Source organism: Vulpes lagopus, chromosome 7 (assembly GCF_018345385.1).
Source record: "Vulpes lagopus strain Blue_001 chromosome 7, ASM1834538v1, whole genome shotgun sequence".
NCBI lineage: Eukaryota > Metazoa > Chordata > Mammalia > Carnivora > Canidae > Vulpes > Vulpes lagopus.
The window spans coordinates 9,640,469-9,668,100 of NC_054830.1; the positions used below are offsets into that span (position 1 = coordinate 9,640,469).

The window sequence follows — 27,632 nt, forward strand, 5'->3', positions numbered from 1 at the left end:
TGTATTCAGGCAGATTGTTTTCCTGCCCAGACCTCAGTTTTCCCACATATAAGACAGATGCCAACATATCCTTCCTTCCTCAAAGGGCTGTCACAAGACAAAACCAGGTAGAGAACAGAAAGTTCTAAGCACCGCATCTGCTCCTCATGAGTGCTCAGCTCACAAGTGGCTGAGCTGATGGGCTGCAAGAAGAGAATGAAGGAGGGCGGGGGGTGGGGAGTGGGTTCCCAGACGCAGAGCTTGAGACAAGGATTGAGCACATTTGTCTTGAAGAAAGAAGTTGGGGATGCCTGGGTGGTTCAGTGGCTGAGCAGCTCAGGGCGTGATCCCGGGGTCCTGGGACCAAGCTCTGCACTGGGTTCCCTGCAGGGAGCCTGCTTCTCCCTCTGCCTATGTCTCTCCCTCTCTATGTGTGTCTCTCATGAGTAAATAAATTCTTAAAAGAAAAAAAAGAAAAAGAAAGAAAGGGAGCAAGGAAATGACAGAGGGAAGTAAGGGAGCAGTCAATGATGAGTTATTGCTGGGATAATCAATCAACCTGGAGGTTGCCAGTATTAGCACTCAAAATCCCGTGTCCCAGGGAACCTTTAGTCTTGGGCAAATTGGGACAGTTTGTCACTCTTGTTATCAAACAAGTTTCCACCAGAGACTGGTGGGGCTCAGTGCTGCTAGGGAATGCCAGGAGATTGCATAGGACACATGTCCTACCGGAGGAGTGAGGGAGCTGAGATGTTGATCCTCTCTCTCCCTCCATTAGACACTGGTTGAGAGCTGCCCCTGAAGGGTCTGAACTCACTGGCACTTTGGGTAGAACAGGCACTGTCCCAAACAGATATAGGTGCCTGATGGTGAGTCCTGAGTGGGGTAGGGCAGGCTGCTATGGGAGGGCAGGGGGCAGTGAATTTCATCAGCGGGGGAGGTCAAAGGAAGGGACCAAGATGTGGGAGAATGATGGAAAGAGAGTGTGTCTGTATTATTAATGCCCCTGCCCACAAAGGAAGAAACTTGGGGCTGGTTGTTTACCCACATTGCCCAGGACTGTGTGAGCTCATGACAAGAGGCACTCAGGGTCCCTCAGGGCTAGGGCAGGAGGCAGGTCTCAGCTTCAGCCAGAGAACAATAGTCTGCAGCCCAAGTTCTCCATGTGGGACCAGTGGCTGCTAGTTTGGACACTGAGTAGAAGCTCCCCAGTCTCTCTAGCAGAGTAATGGGACTAGCCCCACAGAGCTACTGAATTACTGCATTGATCCTAGCCCCAGTGAGTACCAAGCTGTTTTTGGCAGGTCCCTTTCAGTTGCAAACGATGGAGAACCCAAACCAAACTAGCTAGTGCAAATGAGACCATTTATTGACTCATGAACAGAAATGTTTAGCGGATGTATCTTTCTGGTATAGCTGGATCCAGGGGCTTAATGATGTCCTAGGATAGATTCTCCCTCTCTCTCTTGGCTCTATAGCAGACTTCTCTGTATAGGGCCAAGATAACCCCTGCAGCAACATATGCACATCCCCAGCTTTAGTCAAGCTGAAAGCCTCAAGCTTAAATCTCCCTGGCCTAGCTTTTGTCACGTGCCTATCTCAACCAGTCTCCATGGCCAGAAGGATGGAATGTGCTGATTGGCTAGGAACCTAACCACTGCTCTTATAAATGACCCCCTGGCCTTATCTCCCTGAAACAAACTCCCTTCTCTCTACCTAGCCCAGCCCAGCCCAGCCTTGCCCCGCCCTGCCTAGTACAGCCTTCCCCTACCCAGCAAAGAGTTCTGCAGGGACCACAGTGGAAGAATATGATTGGCCCATGTAGAGCCTAGCATAATCACCATTTATTACACCTTCGTGGAATGCATGTAGGATTTTGTCTGTATGTGTGGGAAGGTTTGCACGGGGAGGAAGTGTTGGTGTCTCTCAGCCTCTGACTTCAGAGTAGGGAGAACTATAAGGTCATGGGGACAAGGGACAGTTGCAGTGACACTGGGCAGCTAGCTAGTGCAGTAATCTGGTCTCATTTTGGTTGTTGGGGGGTAAGGGAGGAGGTGGGGTTGATGTGAAAGAAAGCAAGAGAAGGGGATCCCTGGGTGGCTCAGCGGTTTAGCGCCTGCCTTTGGCCCAGGGCGCGATCCTGGAGTCCCGGGATCGAGTCCTGCATCAGGCTTCTGTCATGGAGCCTGCTTCTTCCTCCTCCTGTGTCTCTGCCTCTCTCTCTCTATGTCTATCATAAATAAATAAATAAATCTTAAAAAAAAAAAAGAAAGAAAAGAAAGCAAGAGAATAATAGGACATGTAGTTCTGCAATTAGAAAAGAAAAGAGCCTAAATCAATACCAACTAGTGATCCCAAGGCATAACTTGGGCCTGCCCCTCCCCATCCTCTAGTGGCATTCAACCTCAAGACACAGACTGAGGCCAAACTTCTCAATCAGGCTTCATCTGGCTAATTACCCCTTCAGGATCTGGGCCAAATCCATAAAATTATGATAGTTAGCTGGGCATATGGCTGCCTAAGATAAAGACCCACATTTCCCAGCATCTCTTGCAGCTAGGTATAGCCATGTGACTGTGTAAGGAGAAGTGGTGGGTACAACTTTGAGGGAAAGGGAGTGAATTTCTCCTCCCTATCGTTGGAAGGTCGATGTGATGGCTGGAACTCCATCAGCCATCTTGGGCCATGACATTACCTTGAGAATAGTGACCTTGATTGAGGCAACCTACATTTCACATCTGATGGAAAGCCATCCCTGCATTGACTAGGGTTTTGATCACCTCCTGTTTACCCTGTTGATGAAGGAGGGATCTCCTGCTCTAAGTGCTATAAGATGGCCAAGCATCTGACACCCAACCCTGAATAGAAAAAAATTGCCATTGGCTTATTAGTCATGTATAGTCACAGCCCAGAGGAGAGGCAGGACACTGGAGGCCATGCAGAACCACATAGGGGTGTCACACGTGGGAGCAGTCAAGAAACAGAGTCAAACGACTAGCCTAGTCACTAAATTCACAATTAAAATTAGCATATTTGGGGATCCCTGGGTAGCTCAGCAGTTTAGTGCCTGCCTTCGGCCCAGGGTGTGATCCTGGAGTCCCAGGATCGAGTCCCACATCAGGCTCCCTGCATGGAACTTGCTTCTTCCTCTGCCTGTGTCTCTGCCTCTGTGTGTGTGTCTCATGAATAAATAAATAAAATCTTTAAAAATAATAATAAAATAAAATAAGCATATTTATTTCAATTGTGGCCTCCAAAGTTTACTCATGAAAATTGCTTATTCAAAAAAAATTGCTTATTCATAAAATAATCTGCTTAAATTAGTGTGAATCTTGGATATCATCACCAAGAAGCTGGGATAAAATTTTTTTTCATGAAGAAAAAATATTAAGAAGCAGGAGCTGTGGCAGGCAGGCTTTGTAGTGACAAAGGGACAGGTGACCTCTGGTTCCCATGGGAGGATATGATTGACATGTTTGGATAGTTTCTCAGGCTGGCAGAGAGGTGAACTCAATTAGGCCAAGGACCAGATGGGGTGCAGCTGATCTGATAGAGGAGCTAGCTAGGTGGGGAGCCTCTCCCTCCAGCTGGAGTAGGGAGGCATATCTGACAAAAGCAGAGAAACTCTCATGGTTAGGCCTTTGGGACCCTATGAGGCTCAAAGATTTTTTAAAAGATTTATTTATTTATTATTTGAGAGAGAGAGAGGTGGAGGAGGGGTAGAGGAAGAGGGAGAGAGAATCTTAAGCAGATTCTTTTACTATTTTTTTTAAGATTTATTTATTTATTTATTCATGAGAGTCATAGAGAGAGAGGCAGAGAGAGAGGCAGGATCCATGCAGGAAGCCCGATGTGGGACTCAATCCAGGGACTCCAGGATCATGCTCTGGGCCCAGGGCAGGCGCTCAACCACTGAGCCACCCAGGCATCCCTCTTAAGCAGATTCTGCACTGAGCACAGAGCCTAATGTGTGGCTCCACCTCATAACCCCCAGATCACTATCCCAAGATGGTGACCTGAGCCAAAACCAAGAGTTGGACACCTAACCAACTGTGCCACCCAGGCACCCCAGATGTCTCTCATGTATAAGCCACCATTTCTCTTTTTTTCTCCTTTGGAAAAACAATGTATTCTAATCCTAACGAATACGGAGGCTCTCCACAGAGTGAGAGCTGAAGCCACGGCTCGGATGGCATTACCCAAGGAGAAAGTATAAAATGAGAAGGGAGACCAAGAGAAACTGTTGAGGATGGCTTATGCCTGAGGGGTGGGCAGAAGGGAGCCAGCAGCGGTCATGGAGAAGGAGGGTCAGAAAGAGAAGAGGAATCTGAAAGTATCTGGTACAACTGAAAATGTGCCTGCCATGTGCTTGGGATGGTTAACTGTATAGGTCAAGTGCAAGGTTATATCGTAAAATGATTTTGGGCCATGGGGTGCCCAGATTAAGCATGATCTCTGGGTGCTTCTGTGAGGCTGTTTCCAGAGGAGATTAGAATTTGAATCGGTGAACTCTGTAACATAGATTGCCCTCCCAAGTGTGGATGGGCATCATTCAAACCATGGAGAGCCTGACAGAACAAAAAGCAGAGAAGGTGTGGCAAGGGTTCAGGGGTGCGAGAGCATCTGGCTCCTGGGGTCCCAAAAAGACCAGCTTCAGCCACTTGCCGCTGACAAAATCCAAAAGCAGGGAAAGGAATTTATTTCAGTGAGGCCAACACTGGGAAAGACAGCGGACTGTCTTAAAGACAGTCTCCCAAATGCAGAAAATATTTCCAGGTTTATAGAAGGAAAACGTGGGGCAAAGGTGGGTCAGTACCTGAGGTGGTCAGTGAAGGTCACATCAATCATTGTTTTTTTTTTAAAGACTTATTTATTTATTTATGATAGACATAGGGAGAGAGAGAGGCAGAGACACAGGAGGAGGGAGAAGCAGGCTCCATGTGGGAGCCTGATGTGGGACTCGATCCCAAGACTCTAGGATCGCGCCCTGGGCCAAAGGCAGGCGCCAAACCGCTGAGCCACCCAGGGATCCCCCCCCCCCTTTTTTTTTTAAGATTTTATTTATTTATTCATGAGAAACACACACACACAGAGGCAGAGACACAGCAGACAAGCTGGAAAGAAGAAGTCAACTTGGAAAATTTGAGGTCCAAATGGAGGCAGCAGAAGTCCTTTTTCAAGTGGAAGAACTGGCCCTTTTTTCTTCTGGTCTGACTTTTGAGTAGGACCCTGGCCTTCTCCTGCCCTTGGACTGGGCTTTGGGCTTCACACGATCAGCAACCCTGGTTCTCAGGCCTTGATGCCCACCCAGACTGGAATTATACCATGAGGCTCCTGGGTCTCCAGCTTGCCAATGGCACATTACAAGACTTCTCAGCCTCCATAATCACATAGGCAAGTCCTCATCATAAATCTCTCTTTCTATAGATAGATAATAGATGAGATATAGAGATATAGATAGGACAATCAATAGAGATAGATCTATAGATAGAGATCAAAAGAAAAAAATATGGGGATCCCTTGGTGGCTCAGCGGTTTAGCGCCTGTCTTCAGCCCAGGGCATGATCCTGGAGTCCCGGGTTCAAGTCCCACATCGGGCTCCCTGCATGGAGCCTGCTCCTCCCTCTGTGTCTCTGTGCCTCTCTCTCTCTATGTGTCTCTCATGAATAAATAAAACCTTAAAAAAAAAAGAAAAAATATAAAATGATATGTACATCTGTATATATGAGGATATATATATGAAAGATAAACATGATAGGAGATAGATATAGAAATATCTATTTTATTGGTTCTGTTTCATATGTGCAAGTTGAAAAGGATATACATACATACATATATATATATATATATATATATAAAGGATAAAGGATATCTATATAAAATATATCACATACAGGTATTGGTTCTGTTTCACATGTGTATTAGTCGGGCAGACAAGATCATTCTGTGTAGCAAACAGCCTCAAAGGTCAGTGACTAACACCAGAGTTGGTCATCCACACAATACGATCCCAACCAATCAGCGAGGTCTCTGAGCCACATGGCCCCTCAGGGATCCAGCCCAACAGAAGCTGCCCCGTTTTGAACAGCAGCCCCCAAACTTTGGTTCCTGGGCACCATGGAAACAGGGACAGCACTCCCAAGTCAACTTTCTCAGGGTTTCCACCCAAAAATACCATCTAACCCTTCTGCTCCCGTTTCATTGGCCAGGATTAGTCACATAGTCCTGCCCGACAGCTAGGGACAGAGAAAGTGAGGGTAGGGGTTGGGGGGTGGGGAGGAGCAATTTGGAATATTTGGAGTATTACTCTCTCTGCAGCACTCAAGGACCAGAAATCTATTCTGAAAAAAAAAAAAAAAAACTTTTTAAAAAAGATTATTTATTTATTTATTTATTCATAAGAGAGACACAGAGAAAGGCAGAGACACAGGCAGAGGGAGAAGCAGGCTCCTTGCAGGGAGCCAGATGTGGGACTTGATCCTGGGGCTCTGGGATCATGCCCTGGGCCGAAGGCTGGCGCTAAACTGTTGAGCCACCTGGGCATCCCCCTGAAAAAACACTTTTTAAAAAGATTTTATTTATTTGAGAGAATGTATAAGCGGGGGGAGGGGCAAAGGGAAAGGGAGAAGCACGCTTCCCACTAAGCGGGGAGCCCTGACAATGCTGGGCTGGATCCCAGGGCCCCAAGATCATGACTGGAACCCCCGAGACCATGAACTGAGCTCAAGGCAGACACTTAACCGACTGAGCCACCGGCGCCCCTATTCTGGAAAAGCTCTTACACAGCCAGTAACAGATATGTGCAAGACGTTCCCTGTGGGGCTCTTTTATTACAGTGAAAATTCTCTCCTGCCCTGGATCCCACACAGCTTGCAATTTTAACTCACATCACTCCCTCAGAGAGCCCCTCACCAGAACCCCCGATCAGAAGCAACATTTTTTAAAAAGATTTATTTATTTATTTATTCATAGAGACAGAGAGAGAGAGAGAGAGTGAGAGAGGCAGAGACACAGGCAGAGGGAGAAGCAGGCTCCATGCAAAGAGCCTGACATGGGACTCAATCCAGGGTCTCTAGGGACTCGATCCAGGGTCTCTAGGATCATGCCCTGGGCTGCAGGCGGCCTAAACCGCTGCGCCACCAGGGCTGCCCTAGAAGCAACATTTTTGTCTCTCTCTTCTTCCCTGCCTATTTTTCTTCCTGGTATTTCAAACATCCTGATTGATATATTTGCCCACTATCCATGGTGGGCACATCCGTGGAGGTGGGCACTTGGCCATAGTCACCTCTGCCCCCGCCACCTAGAACAGCATCTAGTACATATCAGGTGATCAATGAACATCTGTGGTGTGACCAAATGAAAAAAATCCCACAAGAGAGGAATAAGCAAACAAGAAATGTCTTACTTAAAATAATAGAGACCAAGGGACACCTGAGTGGCTCAGGGGTTGAGTGTCTGCCTTTGGCTCAGGGGGTGATTTGGGTTCCTAAGATTGAATCTGCATTAGGGTCCCCGCAGGGAGCCTGCTTCCCCCTCTGTCTATGTCTCTGCCTCTCTCTGTGTGTCTCTCATGAATGAATAAATAAAATCTTTTAAAAAAATAGTAATAATAGAGACTGAGATCTAGGACACATAAGGGACTTGATCTATACATAATGTATTAGTTTCCCAGAGCTGTTGTACCAATGACTACAAAGTAGCTTAAAAGAACAGACATTTATTCATTTCAGAAGTTCAAATTATTTATTTGGACTTGGAGAGACTAGAAGTCCAAAGTCAAGGTGTTGGCATAGTCGTTCCTTCTGGAGTTTCCTTCCCTGCGTCTCTTCCAGCTTCTGGTGGTTGCTGGCAATCTTTGATGTTCTTGGGTCTGTCGCTGCGTCACTGTAATCTCTGCCTCAATTTCCATGTGGCTTTTTCCTGTGTGTGTGTGTATGTCTGTGCGTGTCCCTCCTCCTCTCTCTTATAAGGAGTCTGATCATGGGATTTAGGGCCCAGCCACTTAATCCGGGATAATCTCAACATCTTTAACTTAATTACAAAATTTTTTTTTCCAAATAAGGTCATATTCACATGTTCAGCAGGTTTGAACATCAGGATATCCTTTTGCGGATCACCATTCAAATCATTATATGGATTAGTGTGAGTAGGGCTAATCTTGAAGGATAAAAAAGGTACAGAGCAAGGATGACAATTTTGATCATTTTCATAAATTAAGAAAGGTATCAGCTATTTCTGGGGAAAGAATTGGGTACCTGGGGCTGAGGGGGGGGTTGCTACATTATATCCTTGTTTTTTTTAATATTTTTTTTAATTTATTCATTCATGATAGACAGAAAGGGAGAGAGAGGCAGAGACACAGGCAGAGGGAGAAGCAGGCTCCATGCCGGGAGCCCGATGCGGGACTCGAACCCGGGACTCCAGGATCGCACCCTGGGCCAAAGGCAGGCACCAAACCGCTGAGCCAACCAGGGATCCCCATATCCTTGTTGAATTAAGAGACAAAAAAAAACTGGACTGAGGTATACATGACATACAACAGAATTAAAATTTTTAAAGATTTTATTTTTATTTTTATTTATTTATTTATTTGAGAGAGAGAGAGCGAGAGCAAGACAGAGCATGTAGGCGGGGCAAAGGGCAGAGGGAAAGGAGAGAGAGAATCTCAAGCAGACTTCTTGCTGAGCACAGTGCCAGACATGGTGCTCTATCTCACAACCCTAAGATCATGACCTGAGGCGAAATCAAGAATCAGACATTCAACCGACTGAGCCACCCAGGCACCCCCAGAATGAAAATGTCTTAAAGTCTACCTGAGTAAAAACTCATCATTCCAGCCACCTGGGTGGCTCAGTCAGTTAAGCGTCTGCTTTCAGCTAGGGTTGTGATCCCAGGGTCCTGGGATCCGGCCCTGTGTTGGGCTCCCCGCTCAGCAGGGAACCTGCTTCTCCCTCTCCCTCTGCCCCTCCCACTTGCTCATGCTGCCTTGCTTTCTCTCTCTCAAATAAAATAGTCTTAAAACAAAAACCAAAAAAACCCCATCATTCCAAACCTCAGCATGCATGCCCCTGTGAAACCATAACCAGTTGATGAACATTTCCATCACCTCCAAAAGTGTTCTTCTGCGCCTTGGTCAGCCCTCCCTCCTCCCACCCTTTATGCCCAACCCCAGGTAACCACAGATCTACTGTCACTACAGGTCAGGTTGCATTTTCTAGAAATTAATATTAATTGAATCATGGGGATGCCTGGGTAGCTCAGCGGTTGAGCATCTGCCTTCGGCCCAGGGAGTGATCCCAGGAGTCCCGGGATCAAGCCCCACATTGGGTTCCCTGCATGGAGCCTGCTTCTCTCTCTGCCTGTGTCTCTGCCTCTCTCTGTGTGTGTCTCATGAATAAATAAATATGTTTTTTTTTTAAAATTGAATCACAGAGTATATAGTCTGTGGTATCTGGCTTCTTCCATTTGGGACAGTTAGTTTTAGATTTATCTGTGCTACATGCATTGATTGCTCATTCTTCTTTTAATGTTTATTTTAACATTTTGAAAATTTGAGATATAGACATAGACATAGACATAGAACATGAGTTTTAGGTGTAATATAATTTGTTCTTTTATATTATTTGGATGGGCCACCATTTGTTTATCATATGTTGATGGACTTCTACTTCTTTCCTACTTCAGGCTATTACATGAAACTTCTATGAACAGTCCTGAGCAAGTCTTTGAGTAAACATGTCTTAGAGAAATTCTCTTGGGTAGATACGTAAGAGTGAAATGGCTGAATGGTACAGTAAGTGTACATTTAACTTTTAAAAAAAGATTTATTTGTTTATTTGAGAGAGAGAGAGAATGAGAGAGAGGGATGCCTGGATGGCTCAGTAGTTAAGCTCTGCTTTCGGCTCAGGGTGTGATCCTAGAGTTCAGGGATCGAGTCCCACATCGGACTTCCTGAGGGGAGCTTGATTCTCCGTCCTCCTATGTCTCTGGCTCTCTTTCTCTGTGTCTCTCATGAATAAATCAAATATTTAAAAAAAAATATATAGAGAGAGCACACATATGAGAGAGGGGAAACAGGGAGTGAAAGAGAAGCAGGCTCCCTGCTGAGCAGAGAGCCCAACATGGAGCTCCATCTGAGGATCCAGGGGTCATGACCTGAGTGGAAGGCAGATGTTTCACCAACTGAGTCACCCAGACACCTCTACATTTAACCTTTCAAGAAACTGTCAAACTGTGTTCCAAAGTGGTTGTGCCATTTTCCACTACCACAGGTGGTCTATGAGGGTCTCAGTTCTTTCATGTCCTTGTCGACCCTTGGTGTGGTCAGCCTTCAATTTTAGCCATTTTGGTGAGTCTGTCATGGTGACTTTATTTGTATTTCTTTGAGGACTAAGAATGTCAAACATCTTTTCTCATGCTTATTACCCATTTTATGTCTTCTCTGTGTCGAATTTCAAACTGTGTGAAGGTAATACCTATTTAAAAGTAAATGATCGGGGATCCCTGGGTGGCTCAGTGGTTTAGCCTGCCTTTGGCCAGGGGCGTGATCCTGGGGTCCCAGGATCAGGTCCCGGGCTCCCGGCATAGGGCCTGCTTCTCCCTCTGCCTGTGTCTCTGCCTCTCTCTCTCTGTGTCTCTCATGAATAAATAAATAAAATCTTAAAAAAAAAAAAAAGGTAAATGATCACATCCATTGGGTCGGGTTGTAACAACAACAACAACAAAAAAAAACAGAAGATAGGGGCACCTGGGTGGCCCAGTGGTTGAGTTGTCTGCCTTTGGGGTCATGATCCCCGGGGTCCTGGGGTCAAGCCCACATCAGGCTTTCCGTAGGGAGCCTACTTCTCCCTCTGCCTATGTCTCTGCCTCTCTCTGTGTGTCTCATGAATAAATAAAAATTTTAAAAATCTTAAAAAAAACAACAACCAGAAGATAACCAGTGTTGGCAAGGATGTAGAGAAGCTGGAACTCAATATCCACTCAGGTGCTACAACAATCTCTGGTCCCCTTCTGGTCTCCACTCCAATACCTGGTCTATGAACATGACCCATTGGTTCCAAATATGGCCACTTTTCTCCATCTCCATGCTATTACGTGAATCCAAGCCACTATAACTTTTCCCTCTGGACTCCCTGAGGCCATTCTTGCCCACACAGAAGCCAAATGACCTTTTATCAAAACTCTTTTATCTTTTTAAAATTATTTATTTATTTGAGAGAGTGAGAATGAGACAAAAAGCACAAGCAGGGAAGGGACAGAGGGAGAGGGAGAAGCGAACTCTCAGCTCAGCAGGGCGCCCAACATGTGGCTCCATTCCAGGACCCTGAGATCATGACCTGAGCCAAAAGCAGACATTTAACCCACTGAGCCACCCAGGTGCCCCTTACCAAAACTCTTCAAAAATTTTTAAAATTTGATTTTTTTTAAATTTTTATTTATTTATGATAGTCACAGAGAGATAGAGAGAGAGGCAGAGACACAGGCAGAGGGAGAAGCAGGCTCCATGCACCGGGAGCCCGATGTGGGATTCGATCCCGGGTCTCCAGGATCGCGCCCTGGGCCAAAGGCAGGCGCCAAACCGCTGTGCCACCCAGGGATCCCAAAAATTTTTAAAATTTGAAATAATTTTCTTTCTGTCCTTTTTTTTAAAAAAATATTTTATTTATTCATGAGAGACAGAGAGAGAGGCAGAGACATAGGCAGAGGGAGAAGCAGGCTCCTCACAGGGAGCCTGATGTGGGACTCGATCCCAGACCCCTGGGATCATGCCCTGAGCCAAAGACAGAAGCTCAACCGCTGAGCCACCCAGGTGTCTCTGAAATAATTTTCAATTTACAGAAGATTTGTGCTATGGACTAAATGTCTCTGTCTCCTCTAAATGCATAGGTTGAAACCTAACCCTCAATGTGATGGTATTAGAAGGTGGGACCTTTGGGAGGTGATTAGGTCATGAAATGGAGCCTTCATGAGTGGGATTAGGGCCTTACTAGGGGAGCTGGTGTTCACATGATTCTGCGTGCTCTCTCTCTCCCTGTCTCTCTCAGCCATGTGAGCATAGATCGAGGAAAGGCCTATATATAATCTAGGAAGTGGTCCCTCACCAGATACTGTCTATGTCAGTGCCTTGGTCTTGGACCTCCCAGCCTCCAGAACCATGAGAAATAAATGTTTGTCATAAATTTACCCAGTCTGGCCACCTCGGTGGCTCAGTTGGTTAAGCGTCTGCCTTTGGCTTGGGTCATGATCTCAGGGTCCTGGGATCGAGCCCCACATCGGGCTCCCTGCTCAGCGGGGAGTCTGTTTCTGTCTCCTTCTGCCCCTCCTCCCTGCTCATTCTCTGTCTCTCTCAAATAAATAAAATCTTAAAAAAAAAATTCACCCAGTCTATAGCATTTTTAGTATGGCAGCTCAATGGGCTAAGATAATTTGCAAGGTTGGCACCCTGCAAATTTGCCAATTTCTTGTCTATCCTTCACCCCAGTGGCCTGAATGTTAACATCTTGCATAACGATGGTATAATTGTCACAACTAAGAGATTAACTAACATTGGTACTACTGTTCACTAAACTACACATTTAATATGAATTACACCAGTTTTCTCTCTGATGTCCTTTTCAGTTCCAGGATCCCATCCAGGACATCACATTTCATTTATTCTATTTATTTATTTATTTATTTATTTATTTATTTATTTATTTATTTATCTAAATTTATTTATGATAGTCACAGAGAGAGAGAGAGAGAGAGAGAGAGAGGCAGAGACACAGGCAGAGGGAGAAGCAGGCTCCATGCACCGGGAGCCCGACGTGGGATTTGATCCCGGGTCTCCAGGATCACGCCCTGGGCCAAAGGCAGGCGCCAAACCGCTGCGCCACCCAGGGATTCCTCACATTTCATTTATCATGCCTCCTAAGACTTCTCTAATCCATCCCAATTTCTTGGTCATGCTCTGTTTCTCGTGACCTTGACATTTTTTTCAAGATTTATATATTTATTTATTTATTTATTTTTTTTTAATTTGAGAGAGAGAGAGCAAGTGAAGGGGAGGGGCAGAGGGAAAGAGAGAATCTCAAGCAGACTCCATGCTGAGCACAGAGCCCAATATGGGGCTCAATCTCAGGACCCTGAGATCATGACCTGAGCTGAAACCAACAGTTGGACACTTAAACTGACTGAGCCACACAGGTGCCCTTCATGACCTTGACATTCTTTTAAAAATATTTTTATTTATTCATGAGACACACACACACACACAGAGGCAGAGACACAGGCAGAGGGAGAAGCAGGCTCCATGCAGGGAGCCCAGTGTGGGACTCAATCCGGGGTCTCCAGGATCTCAACCTGGACTGAAAGCTGCGCTAAACCGCTGAGTCACCCGGTCTGCCCTGACCTTGACATTTTTGAAGTGTCCCAGTCAGGTTTTTTGTAGAATGTCCCCCAATTTGGGACAAACATCTGATGTTTTCTCCTGAGTAGACTGAAGTTATGGGTGTGGGGGACAGTACCAGAGAGTGTCGTGTACTCTTCACATCATATCAGAGGTCCATGCAGATGACTCATCGCTGTGATGATAACGTAATGTTGGTTGAGGTAGTATCTGTCAGGTTTCTCCGCTGTCAAGTTACTTTTTGCCCTTTCCATACTTTTATTCCTTAGAAACAAGTCACTAAATCCTGCCCACACCCAATAAGGTGAGTTAAGCTCCATCTCTTGAAAGGAGTAATAGCATACATTGTGTGGACATTTTTTTTTTTTTTTTGAAAGAGAGTGAGAGAGAGAGAGCACTTGATCCCACAACCCTGAGATCATGACCTGAGCAAAATCAGGAGTTGGACACCTAACCTAGTAAGCCACCCAGGCACCCATATGGGACATATATTCTTAAAAACCCAGTAATTAATAAATATTTCAGGAGAGATGCTTTTATGGTAAGCAAATGTCCCATTTCTCCTTAAAGTTTCATCCAGTAATTTTAGCAGTCATTAGTAGATCTTGCCTGCTGCAATTATAACCATGTTGTTTGCCTGATAATGATTTTCTATTTCCCTCATTCCTTTTTTACTTATTAATTGCACATCTTCTATATGGAAGGGTGTTCTCTTTTCCCTCATTTTTTATTCAATCATTTATTTATACCAGTATGGACTGATTGGTATTTATTTAATTCTTTGGATCACAATGATCTTTTATTGTTAGGTTTTTTTGTTTTTGTTTTTGTTTTAAGTAATCTCTTCACCCAACACAGGGCTTGACTTCCAGGCCCTGAGATCAAGAGTTGCATGCTCTACCCGCTGAGCCAGTGAGGTAGATGGATCTACCTCACAATGGTAGGATCACAATGATCTTTTAACTCTCATATCAGATTCCATCATTTACTAAAAATCTCCAGAGACTTCTCTTTATGCTTAAGGGTAAAATCCAACTCTCTTGATAACCAACACTCCCCTGCCTGCTTTCTGGTGCTTTGTCTCCTTTCCTTGCTCATTTCTACTTTGGCCCAACTGGCCTTTTTGTGGTCTCTCAGTCAAGCCACCCTCATCCCTCTGAAGGCTTGGCCTTTCCTAGAATATTCCTCTTCCTCACCTGCACAGAGCCCCTCTTTGATTGCCTTGAGCAGCCTTCTTCCTTTCTTTTGATTTCTAATCCTTCCTGGAATTAGGTATCCGAAATCTATTTCCTTGTTTATCATCTGTCTTGCTCACCAGTGTCTAGAACACAGTAGGTGCTCAATAAATATTTGTTGACTAAATGAATGCATGAGGCTGGAAGAATGTGAAGAGCAAGATCCATTCACTTCCTGATTATAGTCACAGTTGAGGTGTACGCATGTCAGGTACTCAGCACACTACACTGTAAGCCCCTAAGTTTCATCCTGTGTAAAATGGACATAATAAAAGAACCTATCTGCAACTGTTGGTAAGATTAAATGATCAAATGCACATGAAGACGATACTCATAGCAGACATTCAACAATCGTCATTATTATTATTACTGTCCTCTGTAAAATGGGCACAACACCGACCTACGATGTAGAATTATTGTAAGCTCAGTACCGTGTCTAGCATGGTGTAAAGCGCTATACAAGCGATCCATGCGATCATTAGCATCATCATCATCATCCCACCAGGCCGCCTGCAGGCCATCTGAAAGAGGTTTTCATCGAATCTCATGCTTTTTTGCAAATCCCTTTTGTAGGCCTGGCCCGGCGGCCCCAGGATACTCGCTAGGCCTCCGCACATTCGGAGGAGGCTGTGGGGACTCCGGCCCGTGTGGACCACGGGCTCCGGTCGCCCCGCCCACCGGCCTGGACCGCCTGCCGTCTCCATGGAAACCCACCAGCCGCAGGGGGGCGTGACGCCGCCGAGAGGGATGGGGGCCCTCGCCTATCGGGTCACAGTCATCTCGGCCCGGGGCGCAAACGGGGCCTCTGACGGGTGCGTCCTTGCGGAAAGGCGGGAACACGGCGGCGAACCACGGGGGTTGTACCGTCCCCACCAATCAAGGGCCGCGCTGGCTGTGATGGACAGGCCTAGCGGGAAGAGGCCCCGAGTGCGGGCCGCCACCCAACCGACCGGCCGCAAGGCCGAGAGAGGGCCAATGAGGAGGCGGCGGGGGTGGGACCAAAAGGCCGGTTGCTCCGGAAGTGGAGGGAGGGGGTGAAAATGGCGCCCAGCTCGAAATCGGAGCGGAACAGCGGGGCCGGGAGCGGTGGCGGCGGCCCCGGGGGCGCTGCGGGGAAGCGGGCAGCGGGGCGGCGGCGGGAGCACGTCCTCAAGCAGCTGGAGCGGGTCAAGGTGAGGCCTGGAGCCTGGGAGGGGCGCGCCGCAGGGTGGGGAGAAGGGACGAGGGAGGCGGAGGGAGGGAGGGCGTTCGCGGGGCGAGGGGTTGGGGGCGGAGCCCCGGGGGAGGGGGCTCGGGGGAAGGGGCCTGGGCGGGGCCCGGGGGAGAGGGTCGGGGGGAGGGGGCTGGGACGCGGTTTGGGATGGAGGGGGCTGGGGGCGGGGTCCGGAGGAGGGGGCTTGGATGGAAGGGCTGCGGGCTTGAGGAGGAGGGGGGCGATCCAGGGTCAGACTCCTTTTTCAAACCCCTGCTCCCGTGGCCCCTCCGTTCCGGAGCCTTCCCGCCCCCTTGGCGGAGCGTCTGCTCCCGGCTTTGAGCTTCCTCTGCCTAGTGTTCCTCTGTCCCGGCTCTGACCGCTCCGCAGCCGGGAGTTCCTGTACCTGGGTCTGCCTCCCCCATTGAATGGGAGGGACCTCCTTGGAGAAAGCCCGGTCTTCCCCCTCGGACTGGGAGCGCCCCGAGCAGGGCTCTGAGGTCTCCATCGGGCTGTAAGCTCACAGTGCACCAGCATATCTCCCCCCCGTCGGTTTGGGAGCTCTGCTGTCAGGTCAGCGGCAGCCTGGCCAGAACTGTATCCCCGTGGATGGGGAGAGCGCCTTCTCCATTAGGCTGGGAACTCTGTGAGGGCAGCGCTGTGTCTCCTTCTGAGAGGTCCTGGGGCAGGGACAGTCTCCGCCTTCAGCCTGGTTGTTCCCTGGGTTGGGCTGTGGCTCCACCCTTAGCTTGGAGGCTCCCTGGACCGGGATTGTGTCTCCCTTGTCAGCCTGGGCCTCTCCGGTCGGGCTGTTCCATCAGGCTAGGATCTCCTTGAGGAGTGGGCTGTCTCCCCCATCTGCTAGGGAGCTCCCCAAATAGATCTCTTTCTCATCGCACTGTGCTCTGTACAACTCTTGGTTTAAGGCCAAGGATCTCACTCAGACTGGCCTGTACAACTCAGGGTGCGCTGATCCCCTACTACCCAGCTTGTGCCTGCCTGCCCCCCCCTCCAACTCCTCCCCCACACCCACTACAAATCTTTCCTTTTAAGTTTTTGGGATGAGGGATTCGGTTAGAAGGTGGCCAGGTTAATTGAGAAGGGGGAAGTGGGCAGGAATTGGAAGGTCACTGGTCAGCCCCACCCTTCTGCCTCAGAGGGTCCCCAGCCGAGGCCAGGGCTGTCCCAAAGGTCTTGAGCACCCTGTGTGTAGGGTCATAGGTGAAGGACAGGTGAGTGCCGTTGGTCAAGCCTCCTTAGTGGTCGAGGACACCTGCAACTCAGTGCATCCTGAAGCAGCCTTCAGGAAGGCAGCCAGTGGCCCATTGTGACCCATGGGTGACTGGGGAACCTTCCCCAGGGAGATAATGCCAGTGCTGGCCCTTAGAACCTGGGTGCTTGGGGGAAGAGGGGCTCTGAGGCTGAAGAGATGTGAGGTTGGGAGGGTGGCATGGGTCCCTGGTGGAGGGGAGGCTCAAGTGAGGCCCAGGTGATCCATCTTCCCTGGCTACTTCCACCTTCCAGAGCTTGGACCACTCTTGACCGTCATGGTTGTCAGGAAGTGGGCTGTGTGTCTGGGCCAGACCCTGGGGGTGCTACTCTGCTTTAGGTGAGGGGACTGGGGAGGTGACAGTGCCTCAAGAGCCAGGGCTGCCCCTTCCCCAGATCAGTGGGCAGCTCTCCCCTCGCCTCTTCCGGAAGCTGCCGCCCAGGGTCTGCGTCTCCCTCAAGAACATTGTGGATGAGGACTTTCTCTACGCAGGGTGAGGCTGCGGGGCTGGGGCAGGGGCTGGCGGGCGGTGGGGGCGCAATAGGCTGGTCCTGACCTGGCCATTCCACCCCCTCCCCTCACAGACACATCTTCCTGGGCTTTTCCAAGTGCGGCCGGTACGTTCTTTCATACACCAGCAGCAGTGGGGATGACGACTTCTCCTTCTACATCTACCATCTGTATTGGTGGGAGTTCAACGTGCACAGCAAACTCAAGCTGGTAGGGCTGGGCCCAGGGCTGGGCTGTCCCTTCCAGCAGGTGACCCGCAGGTCCCATCACTCCCCAAACCTCTGCTTCCTTGTCCATAGAGTGGGGAAACTACGCTGTGTGTTAGGTCAAACCTGATGTGAAATTGCCGTTTTCATAGTTGAAAGCGGGTAAACAGCAGCACTTTCTTGTGACTCAACTCAGTGTATATAGCCTGTAAGAAGGAAATGGCAGGCTCAGGCCAGGTAGGACCCGTTAGGTTTGCCTAGCTCATTCACTTCACCCTGACTTTGACACCTTGACCTACCCCTCCCCCCACTCCAGGAGGTGAGTGCTGTTACTTCAGTTTCTACATGTGCTCAAAGAGGTGAACAGGTTTCAGGGTGAACGGCACTTGGAACTGCTGTGTCTGGCAGAGTCTGATTTCTTGGGGCAGGGCTCCCATCAGCCCCCCCCCCCCCCCCCCCCCCCCCCCGTGCTAGGCTGGCCTCCCTGATTCCCCTGCTTGTAAGGGGAGCCTGCCCAGCCTGTTCTTGGGAATGCAGAGAGGGGTGGTGTAGGGGCTGCTTGGGACTCCCTGCCTGGAGCCAGAAACACCCCTAGCCCCCCAAAAGGGTGCTCCTGCCAGCTCAGCCCCAGCTCCCATTCCAGCCCAGTGTCATGTGGCTTTGGGCCCCTTGCCACCCTCCACCCAACCTGCTCAGACTCCATACCCTGAACTTGCTGCTCAGGTCCGGCAGGTGCGGCTCTTCCAGGACGAGGAGATCTACAGCGACCTATACCTGACCGTGTGTGAGTGGCCCAGCGATGCCTCCAAGGTCATTGTCTTCGGCTTCAAGTAAGACTTGGGGACACGGAAGGCCTGGGGACCCGGGAGGGGCGGTGCATGGGCCAGGCTGCTGAAGGTGTGCTGGCCCCTAGCACCCGCTCAGCAAATGGGATGCTCATGAACATGATGATGATGAGTGACGAGAACCACCGGGACATCTACATCAGCACTGTGGCGGTGCCGCCACCAGGCCGCTGCGCTGCCTGCCGCGAAGCCAGCCGGGCCCATCCAGGTGAGCGCCTGGGGGCCTTGGGGTGCAGGCTGCCTCCCTGCCCCGAGGCCACAAGTGAACCTGTGTGGCATGTGTTAACCGCAGGTGACCCGAGTGCGCAGTGCCTGCGGCACGGCTTTATGCTGCACACCAAGTACCAGGTGGTCTACCCCTTCCCCACCTTCCAGCCTGCCTTTCAGCTCAAGAAGGACCAGGTGGTGCTGCTCAACACCAGCTACTCTCTGGTGGCCTGTGCTGTCTCGGTCCACTCAGCAGGTAGGCCCCCCCAGGTCTGATGATAGGCCCAGTACGTGCTGGGAGCCTCAGAGCTCCTGGTCCAAGATCCCTTGGCATCCCTTGTTCAAGATCACACAGCTGGAAAGCAGGACTGCTGAATCCAGAGCTAGCTGTGTTCCACCCCAGCACTGTCCACTAGAACTTTCTGCACGGCTGGGATGGTCTATATTTGCTGTGTCTGCTATAGCTGCCCCACTTGAAAGTGGCTTGTGTGACCAAGGAACTGAGTTTTTAATTTCAGTTCTTTTTGGTTGAGTTTCAATAGCCACATGTGGCCACAGCTACCATGCTGGACAGTACAGTGTTCTTTTCAAAAATTTAAAATTTCAAGGAGTGGGTGGACAGTGGACATGTGGCTGTCGTGCATCTTTGGAAATAGGAAATATGCCAGTGAAGATCACAGGGTGATGTCCCTTGACGGAGTGCTCAGCATTAAGAAGCTGATAATGCTACCGGCTGGTGGTGATGTGGGGCCCTGGGTCTCCCCTGTACTCTCAGGGCCACACGGCAACAGTGTGACTGCAGCCCCGCTGTCCTGCGCCTGGGAGTGTCCGAGGCTCTGGGGGCTGCCTACTGTCTATTCTTGGGGATGGGGGAGGTAGGACAAGGCGGGTATTCTCTTGGATCAGCAGTCCCAGTGGGCACCCCAGCCTGCATGTCCATGGAGCATGCCTTCAAGACATGCTCGAATGCAAAAGAAACGAAAGGAGATCTATGGCCAGATAATGATACCACTTATGTATAAATTAAAAATATATTCCAGTTTTGCAAGAGCCCAGTCAAATACAAAGATAACCACCAACTACAATAAAATGGTTGCCTCTGGGAGAAGAAGGGGAGTGGACATGAAAAGAGAATTAAATGTGTATATAACTAAGATCACAAATCAGCAAGGGCCAGAATGCCTTGTGCCTAGGCCCATCCAGGGGCCCCTGGCCCTGGCCACCTGGGCCACTGTACACAAGGCCCTGCCCCTCATCAAGCTGCAAGCCCCCAACAAGCCAGGCCTAGCCAAGGCCCATACCCCATGTACCTGTGGCTGTGGGTCCCTGTAGGAAGGGTCATGTGGGACAGGACTCAGCTGCGTGCAGTCGGGGCTAATGGGGGCACTGTCACCTGTACCTAACACTCACCTCACCATAGGGGTATTGTCTTGCAGCGTGGCCTTGGCCAAGTTTCTCTCTGAGCCTTTGTCCCTAGTCTCTGGACACAGCTCCTACCCTCCCAGCGTTGATGGTGGGGTCCCCACGGAGGTGGTGAAGGGAGAGCCCTGGGCCCAGCTCCCGGTGCTGCTCAGTGGACTTGTCGGGGTCGTCCATGCTGAGCCCACATTCCCCAGAGGGGGAACTGGTCCCTAGTCAGGCAGACACAGACGGAGGCCTGGGATTTGGCTGCTCTGTGCCCAAGCCAGCTTGGTTCCCGATGGGGAGGATGGATGGCTGTGTAGTAAACTCAGACTTCAGTGATTTTTACCTTTTGTCACTATAGACTGTCAGCTTCCCAAGGGCAAGGATTTTTGTGTCTTGTTCACTTGTGTCCTCAGCATGTGGCATTTGGTAGATGCTCCAAATTGAAGCCTGAATGTGGTATTGATGCGCATGCGTGTGTATAGGCCTTTTCCCCTTCTGAATGTTTCAGACTGATCTTTGAACATAGGTTAAGTCCTCTAGAAGGGTCTCTTCAAGGTGGATCTCTAAGAATCACCCCCGGGACGGTAGGGAGGTTGGCAGTGTCCCAAACTTGAACTCACCTGTTGACCACCCCCCACCTCCCTCCCCTCTTTTCGTTCCAGGCGAGAGCAGCTTCTGCCAAATCCTGTATGACCACACCACCTCCCCGCCGGCCCCTCCCAGCCCCCCTGGGCCCCAGAGCCCCGAGGTGCCCCCCGCCCTCCCCAGCCCCTGCCCTGAAGCAGCTCCCGCCCGGCCCCCCGGGGCCCCCGAGCCATCGCCTGCCATCGCCAAAGCCAAGGAGTTTGTGGCTGACATCTTCCGCAGGGCCAGAGAGGCCAAGGGAGGGACCTTGGAGGAAGCCCGGCCACCCCCGTGCCCGGGGCCCTCAGGCAGCCGCTGCCGCCTGCCCTCCGAGCCCCTGGCCCCAGGTGGGGAGGTGGTACCCCGAGATAGCCCCCCCGCAGCAGAGGCACCAGCTCCAGAGCCTGGCTACGTCAACTACACCAAGCTGTATTACGTGCTGGGGTCCAGCGAAGGGACAGAACCGGAGGACGGTGAGCGGGCAGGGCCCGAGGTGTGGGAGGCCAGCCAGAGGGGCCATCAGCCCCACCCCACCCCTACCCCTACCTCCTGTTCCCTCAGAGTTCGAGGATGACAAGATCTCCTTGCCCTTTGTGGTGACCGATCTCCGTGGCCGCAACCTGAGGCCCATGCGGGAGCGGGCTGCCGTCCAGGTTGGTGCCAGTCGGGGGGCAGCCCCTGGGGAGCCTGCCAGCGTGGCAGGTGATGCAGCCCCCCACCCCCACCCCCAGGGTCAGTACCTGACGGTGGAGCAGCTCACACTGGACTTTGAGTACGTCATCAATGAGGTCATCCGCCATGACGCCACCTGGGCCCACCAGTTTTGTTCCTTCAGTGACTATGACATTGTCATCCTAGAGGTGGGCCCTGGGAGGGGACGGGGTGGGCCCAGGGCCCCTCTCTTCTGGGTGTCACTCAATAGCTGTCACTGCCATCCCCACCCGCCCACTCCAGGTCTGCCCGGAAACCAATCAAGTCCTCATCAACATCGGCCTGCTACTCCTGGCATTCCCGTCCCCAACTGAGGAGGGCCAGCTCCGGTGAGTGAGCAGGGATGCCCCTCACTTGTCAGCAGGCAGCCACACTCACATACTTAAGTGGGGATGTGAGACGACCTCCCCTGCCCCCATAACCTGGATCGGGCACTCCATTCCTGCTCCAAAGACAGAAATCCCTGAGTCGCCTGGGTCCCAGCTGCAGGACCCATTGGTCCCATCCCTTTCTCCTTTGCCCCCCACCCTGCTGCAGACCAAAGACCTATCATACCAGCCTCAAGGTGGCATGGGACCTCAACACAGGCATCTTCGAGACAGTCAGTGTAGGCGACCTCACCGAGGTCAAGGGGCAGACCAGGTGAGGTGGGGCTGGGGCGGGGGCCAAGGGCCAGGGACTGGGGAGGGTGGCCTGGGTGATGAGAGCCCTCACCCCCTTGCCCTCAGCGGCAGTGTCTGGAGCTCATACCGCAAGAGCTGCGTCGACATGGTCATGAAGTGGCTGGTGCCCGAGAGCAGCGGCCGCTATGTCAATAGGATGACCAACGAGGCGCTGCACAAAGGTAGGCTCCATGACCCATTGACGGTCAGAACTGAGGCCCTTGTCTGGTGCCATGCCAGGCCTAGATTCATATGTTCCTGAATGGAGTCCACTGGCCATGCTAGTGGATACCATGCAACTGGGGTGAAGGAAGGGCTGGCTCAGAGGGGACCTGGCAGGTGTGGTACCTGGGGACCCCCAGCCAGTCCATTCATTTGCTCTGTAGATGGCTACTGGGTGGCTGTAGGTGGGAGGCCCACAGGGTAACTCAGGGTCACTGCCTTCTGGAACCTGGGGCCCAAGTCCAGTCAGGGAAAGAGGCACCCCTGCCCCAACCAGCCTGGGCCTGTAGACTCCGAGGCTCACCCCTGACCCTTCCCTGCAGGGTGCTCACTGAAGGTTCTGGCGGACAGTGAGCGATACACATGGATTGTGCTGTGAGGGCCCGGCCGCTCTGGACACTGACTCCAACTACCTCCGCGGCCTGGGAGCTGGCCGCCTCCCTGGCAGCCTCTCCCCGGCTGGCCGGCCCACCGATGCCCAACTGACGAGCGGCACTCGTGTTAGGCTGCGGGGAAGGGGGCTGGGCGGGGCAGCCCCTGGTGGCCCGAGAGTCTGGACGCTTCTTATTTATGCCTATTTAAGTTGGGAAGGGGCAGAGGGAGGGAGCCCCCTGCCCCACCAGCCTCAAGCGCCCATCTTCACCCTGCGCTGGGCACAGGCCCTTGTTCTCTGCGCCTCTGCCCCCTTTCCTTGGCTACAGCTGTGGACATTACTCCCCCCCTCCTCCTCATGGAGGCCAGTTGGACCTCCTTGTCCTGCCCTGCCCTGCCCGCCCCAGCCTCCCCCCTCACCCGACACTGAGGTGGCCAGCCTCGTGGCCATCCCCTCCCCCTGCCCGTCTTTCCTCTTCATGTAATAAATGTTTTATTTCTGAACCTCCCTCAATTCCCTTTCCTGCCGCTCGGGGCCCAGCTGGAGCCCCCAGCCCCAAGGCCCCTCGAGTCAGCAGCAGCCACGTATCACAGCGGAATTTATTGTGTTTTAAGAAAGACTACAAAAAGGTAGAAAACAGCTCGGCACACTAGACTACCACACGCGTGGACACTTTCACGGCCAGGAGGGGGGGGCCCCGAGGGAGTGGGTAGGGGAAGGGGGGGCCACCCCAAAAGCTGTAGCACGCGGAGCACACAAAATAGTGATTTTTATACAATAGGTCAGATTTTTTTTTCTTTTTTCTTTCTTTTTTTTTTTTTTGCTGTTTGCCATAAACATCTATCTCACAGGTTGAAGACACTGAGAAAACCGGAACAGATAAGGCCATGATGGTTGGAAAAAAACCAACAAGTTACCAACTCCGCTCAGGCGGCTCACAAATCGCACAATAGTCATGTGGGGGGCGGGTCGCACTGCACGGAGGAGGAGCACAGTCTCCCGGGAGAGAAGGAGCACAGAGGTTCCATTACAAACCAGAGGCGGGTGACCTGGGACACTGGGGTCTTGGATCTGAGGGAGCCGAGCCCCCAGCCTGGGCCAGGACAGGCGGGCACTTCTGGGCCCCACTGCCGGCAGCAGGCCCCTAGGGGCTCCCAGGTCCAGCCCAGCCTGCTGCTCTTTGGAAGCTGGAGGCAGTGCCCCCTGCCGCCCTCCCCCCAACCAGGCTGGGCAGTGCCCCCCCTCGAGGGCTGCGGGGCAAGGGAGGGCCCAGCTCTGGAGAAGATGCGACACCCACGGCTTTAATTGCACTTATACCAAGGAGTGGGGAGCGGTGGGGTTGCTGGGGGAGGGGTCCCGGGGCTGCTGCTGACAGTGGGGGTCCCCAGGTGATGCCCACCTGTGCCCACCTGGGGCTCAGGGTTGGGCCCGGGACAGACTGTGCAAAGCCAGCGAGCTGAATAAGTTAACGGTTCCACAGGGGAGGGGGGCCTGCCTGCCTGCCCCCCGGGATGACGGGAGGGAGGGTGGGACTGGGGGAGGGAGATGCTGAGGCCTTCGGGGGGGCCAAGGAGCCTAGCTGGCTGTCCCACGGGGCACCTGGGCACGGCGGCGGGTTCCTTAAGGCACGTCTTTGTGTCAGTTTGCAGCTGCGGCTCCGCCCGGCCCTGTGATTGTGCCGGCCCCACTGGGGGCGGGGACCCCCTAGCCTTCCCTGTCTTGGAGGCCCCCTCCCGGCCCTGGCCGAGGCTGGAACGGTGACGGCGAAGCCACAGAAGCTGTGAGGGACCCTGGAGTGGACGGGCGGCGGGGGTGGGGCGGGCGGGGCGGGGGATGCCGCGGGGCTTAGCTGGAGGGCAGCGCCTGCACGAAGAGGCCACGCGCGTCTGTCCGTGCCAACTTGGCCGGCGGCTCCAGGGCGTCAGGGCCCAGCGCGGGCGACTCGCCGCCGGCCGCCAGCGAGATGTCCTGCGGCAGCTCATCCTCGCTCTCCTCCTCCTCTTCCTCCTCCTCGTCTGAGGCAACAGAGCGGGCCCGGCTCAGCGGGGGGCGCCGCCTCCACCCCCCCCACCCCACAGACATACACAGTCAGCCGCCCCGAGGCCTGGAGACACGCCCCGCCTACCTTTGTCCGGGTCTAGGGGGTTCAGCGAGGTGGTCAGGTTGGCGAACTGCAAGGAGGCAAGACAGGGAGTGAGGATCCCGCCGAGGGGCGCCCCGCCCGCGCCCTCCGAGCCCCGCCGCGCGCACCTCGCCCATGACCGCGATGGGGGTCTCGCCCTTGGCCTGGGCCACGCGGTGCTCGATCAGGTAGTACATGTACTCGTCGTAGAGCAGCCGGATGAGGTGGAAAGAGCCAAAGCTGGCAGCGCTGCGCAGGGTCAGGTCCCGGATCACCATGGAGCTGTGGGCGGCGGCGGCGAGGAGGCCATGAGGCCCGGGGCGCCAGCAAACCCAGCTACCCCGGCCCGCACGGGCTTCCCCGGCGCGGCCATCGTGAGAGCTTAGGGGCTTCACCCTGCCCACTGCCGGAAGGGCCTCCGCCTTGGTGAAAGCGCTCCTGCGCCCCAAGGAAGCCGAGGGGGGGGGGTCTCCTAGGGCCCCACGTTCCGCGAGGAGGCGTGGCCTCCGTGATCCCGCGTTGGCCCGCCCCAGAGAGGAGGGGCCGCCCGAGGCCCCGCCCTGTCCCGCGCGGGCCGCCCGCAGAGCCAGAGCGCACCTGTAGAAGGACCACTTGAGGAGGAAGAGCTTGGCGGCCTTGGGGAAGCCGGCGCTGCCCTGGTAGGGCTTGAGCACCTGGCTCACGACGCCGTCCAGCCAGGCCGCCCACTGCTCCAGCGAGTTCTGCTGCTGCAGGGTCACCTTGAAGTCCTGCTCCAGCCGCTGCACCACGCGGTCCTCGCAGCGGCACACCCACGAGGCCTGCTCCTGGAGTACAGCGGGCAAGTGCCTGCGGCTCAGCCGCCGCCCCGGGCCGCCCCGCCCTCACCTGCGCCGTCCCGCGCTCACCTGCCCTGTCCGGCGCTCACCTGCACGTTGGCGAAGTCCACACGGTTGAGGTCGCTCAGCATCTGGTTGATCTGCGCGGTGTTCTGCAGCACGGCCCGAGCCGCCTGCGCCAAGTGGTTGAGCGACGTGTAGCGTCGCAGCGTCTGAGCGAAGGCTCCGGCCGCTGCCACCTGCGGGGCGGGGGTGGGGGGAGTGCGCGTGTGCTTGCCGCTGGCGCTGGTGCGGAACCCACCCCCCACCCCCTCAGCCCTGCTCCACCCGCTGCAGCTGCAACTTCTAGGAGCCTTTCATTCTCCTAAAAGAGAAGGTTGTACCTCATTGCTTTGGTTGACAGATCAAGGGGTCGGGATTTTCAAACTTCGGGTGGACACCCAAAGTATGGGACAAAAAAAAATTCACGAAATGTGTCTGACCTGCATTATTATTAAGGATTAGGACACAACAGAAACCCTCAGAGGGCACCGACTAGAAAGGGCAGTGCTTGCACTGTTACTCCCTTGAACATCAGGTTGGGGGGTGGGTGTTGTCCATCTCAGTGGTTGCTGTGCTCACAGCATTGAGAACCGCACTGCCACACAGTAGGTGCTCAATAAATACATGCTGAATAAATGAATGAATGCATTTATTCATTGGATCGAGCTTCTACTCCTTCCACCTTCCACCTCTCCACTGCACCCAGGGGTGATGCCTCAGATGCCCAGTTCTGTGTAACTGTCTCATCATTTTAAGGATGACACCCCCCCTTACCTTCCTTTTATTATTTTGCTCAAGAGCAAGCACATCACATCTAACTCCTCACATCAGAGTAGTTAGTGAATGTGCAGCATTGATGAAGAGTCCTGTTATTCTGTTCCCCCACAGATGCTGTTTTTTTTTTTTTTTTTCTATTGAAGCTGTCTGGAGAGAACTACTTCAAGTTGCATTTGGTTTTTATTTTTTCAAGATACTGTGTTGTGTACAAAAGACCACAAAGGGGTTGTGTTTCAGAAGTGGGTACCTGAGGAAGCTGGTTTGTCAAAACAATACCCAAAGCTCACTCTGAAGAACAGGCAGGACAAATGCTATGGCCTCTATGGGGGACCATGGCCTCCAGCCCCCAGTTCCACAGGCAGGAGCTGGGCTGTGCACCCAGGCTGGCCAATTGGGCCCTCCCTGTAAGCCGGTGCCCAGCCCCCCATCTCCCCTCACCTTCACACGCAGCATCTCCTCAGGGATGTTCACCATGGCATGGGTGAGCCAGCTCTCCAGGCTCTTGGCAAAGTTCCGGATCGCTTGGGTCAAGGCACCTGCGAGGGGGGCAGCAAGGAGGGGCTGAGCAGGATGGTGGCGGGGTCGTGGGGTGGTGGTCAATGGTGGGGTGGCTGCTGTGTACTCACTGGGGATGGGCCGCAGTACGTCAGGGATGAGGATCTCCACCAGGCCCTGGTACAGCACGTTGTCACAGTGCTTGGTCCACTGCAGCACTGGCTCAAACTTGGAGAGGAGCACCAGGCTGGCCTTGGGCAGCCGCTTCTCAGCCTCATCATGCCTGTGGGCACCCGCCCCCCACCCCCCAGGTCAGATGGGGGAGGTCTTACACACAGGCCCCTGCCCACTGCAGGGAGGAAATGGCTTAGTGGGGCTGGCTGTCCCCCATGCAGATACACAAGCATGCTTGGGAGCAGGGGTCAGGAGGCTGTGGGGACCCCACCAACTGCAGGGTGCAGGCAGATGCACCCGCGGCCAAGGTCTGGCTGCCCTGGCCCTGGGTGCTGACTCCGCGGTGCCCCCCTCCTGCTCTCCTCCCCACTCCC

At 52.7% G+C, this 27,632-nt stretch overlaps 2 protein-coding genes across 3 annotated transcripts in view; one reads left to right on the top strand and one right to left on the bottom strand.

Moving 5' to 3' along the window:
- The first annotated feature begins 15,600 nt into the window (after positions 1–15,600).
- Positions 15,601–23,306, top strand: DCAF15 (DDB1 and CUL4 associated factor 15). Its single transcript, XM_041762824.1, has 13 exons — positions 15,601–15,773; positions 17,459–17,556; positions 17,648–17,783; positions 18,503–18,609; positions 18,693–18,832; positions 18,917–19,087; positions 20,901–21,335; positions 21,424–21,515; positions 21,594–21,722; positions 21,817–21,902; positions 22,111–22,215; positions 22,302–22,417; positions 22,781–23,306. Exons 1-13 carry the CDS (start codon positions 15,642–15,644, stop codon positions 22,834–22,836), a joined length of 1,803 nt encoding a protein of 600 aa, XP_041618758.1. The 5' UTR covers positions 15,601–15,641; the 3' UTR covers positions 22,837–23,306.
- A 114-nt stretch (positions 23,307–23,420) lies between these two features.
- RFX1 (regulatory factor X1) overlaps positions 23,421–27,632 on the bottom strand; it is a 30,492-nt gene continuing 26,280 nt past the window's right edge. For both annotated transcript variants that reach the window (XM_041762823.1, XM_041762822.1), the window contains exons 15-21: positions 27,216–27,367; positions 27,028–27,125; positions 25,860–26,009; positions 25,550–25,758; positions 25,081–25,234; positions 24,956–25,001; positions 23,421–24,845 (exon numbers count right to left, since the gene is read on the bottom strand). In XM_041762823.1, the coding sequence (XP_041618757.1) occupies positions 24,676–24,845; positions 24,956–25,001; positions 25,081–25,234; positions 25,550–25,758; positions 25,860–26,009; positions 27,028–27,125; positions 27,216–27,367 (979 nt within the window). In that variant the 3' untranslated portion in view covers positions 23,421–24,675. The remainder of the gene's footprint in view (positions 24,846–24,955; positions 25,002–25,080; positions 25,235–25,549; positions 25,759–25,859; positions 26,010–27,027; positions 27,126–27,215; positions 27,368–27,632) is intronic.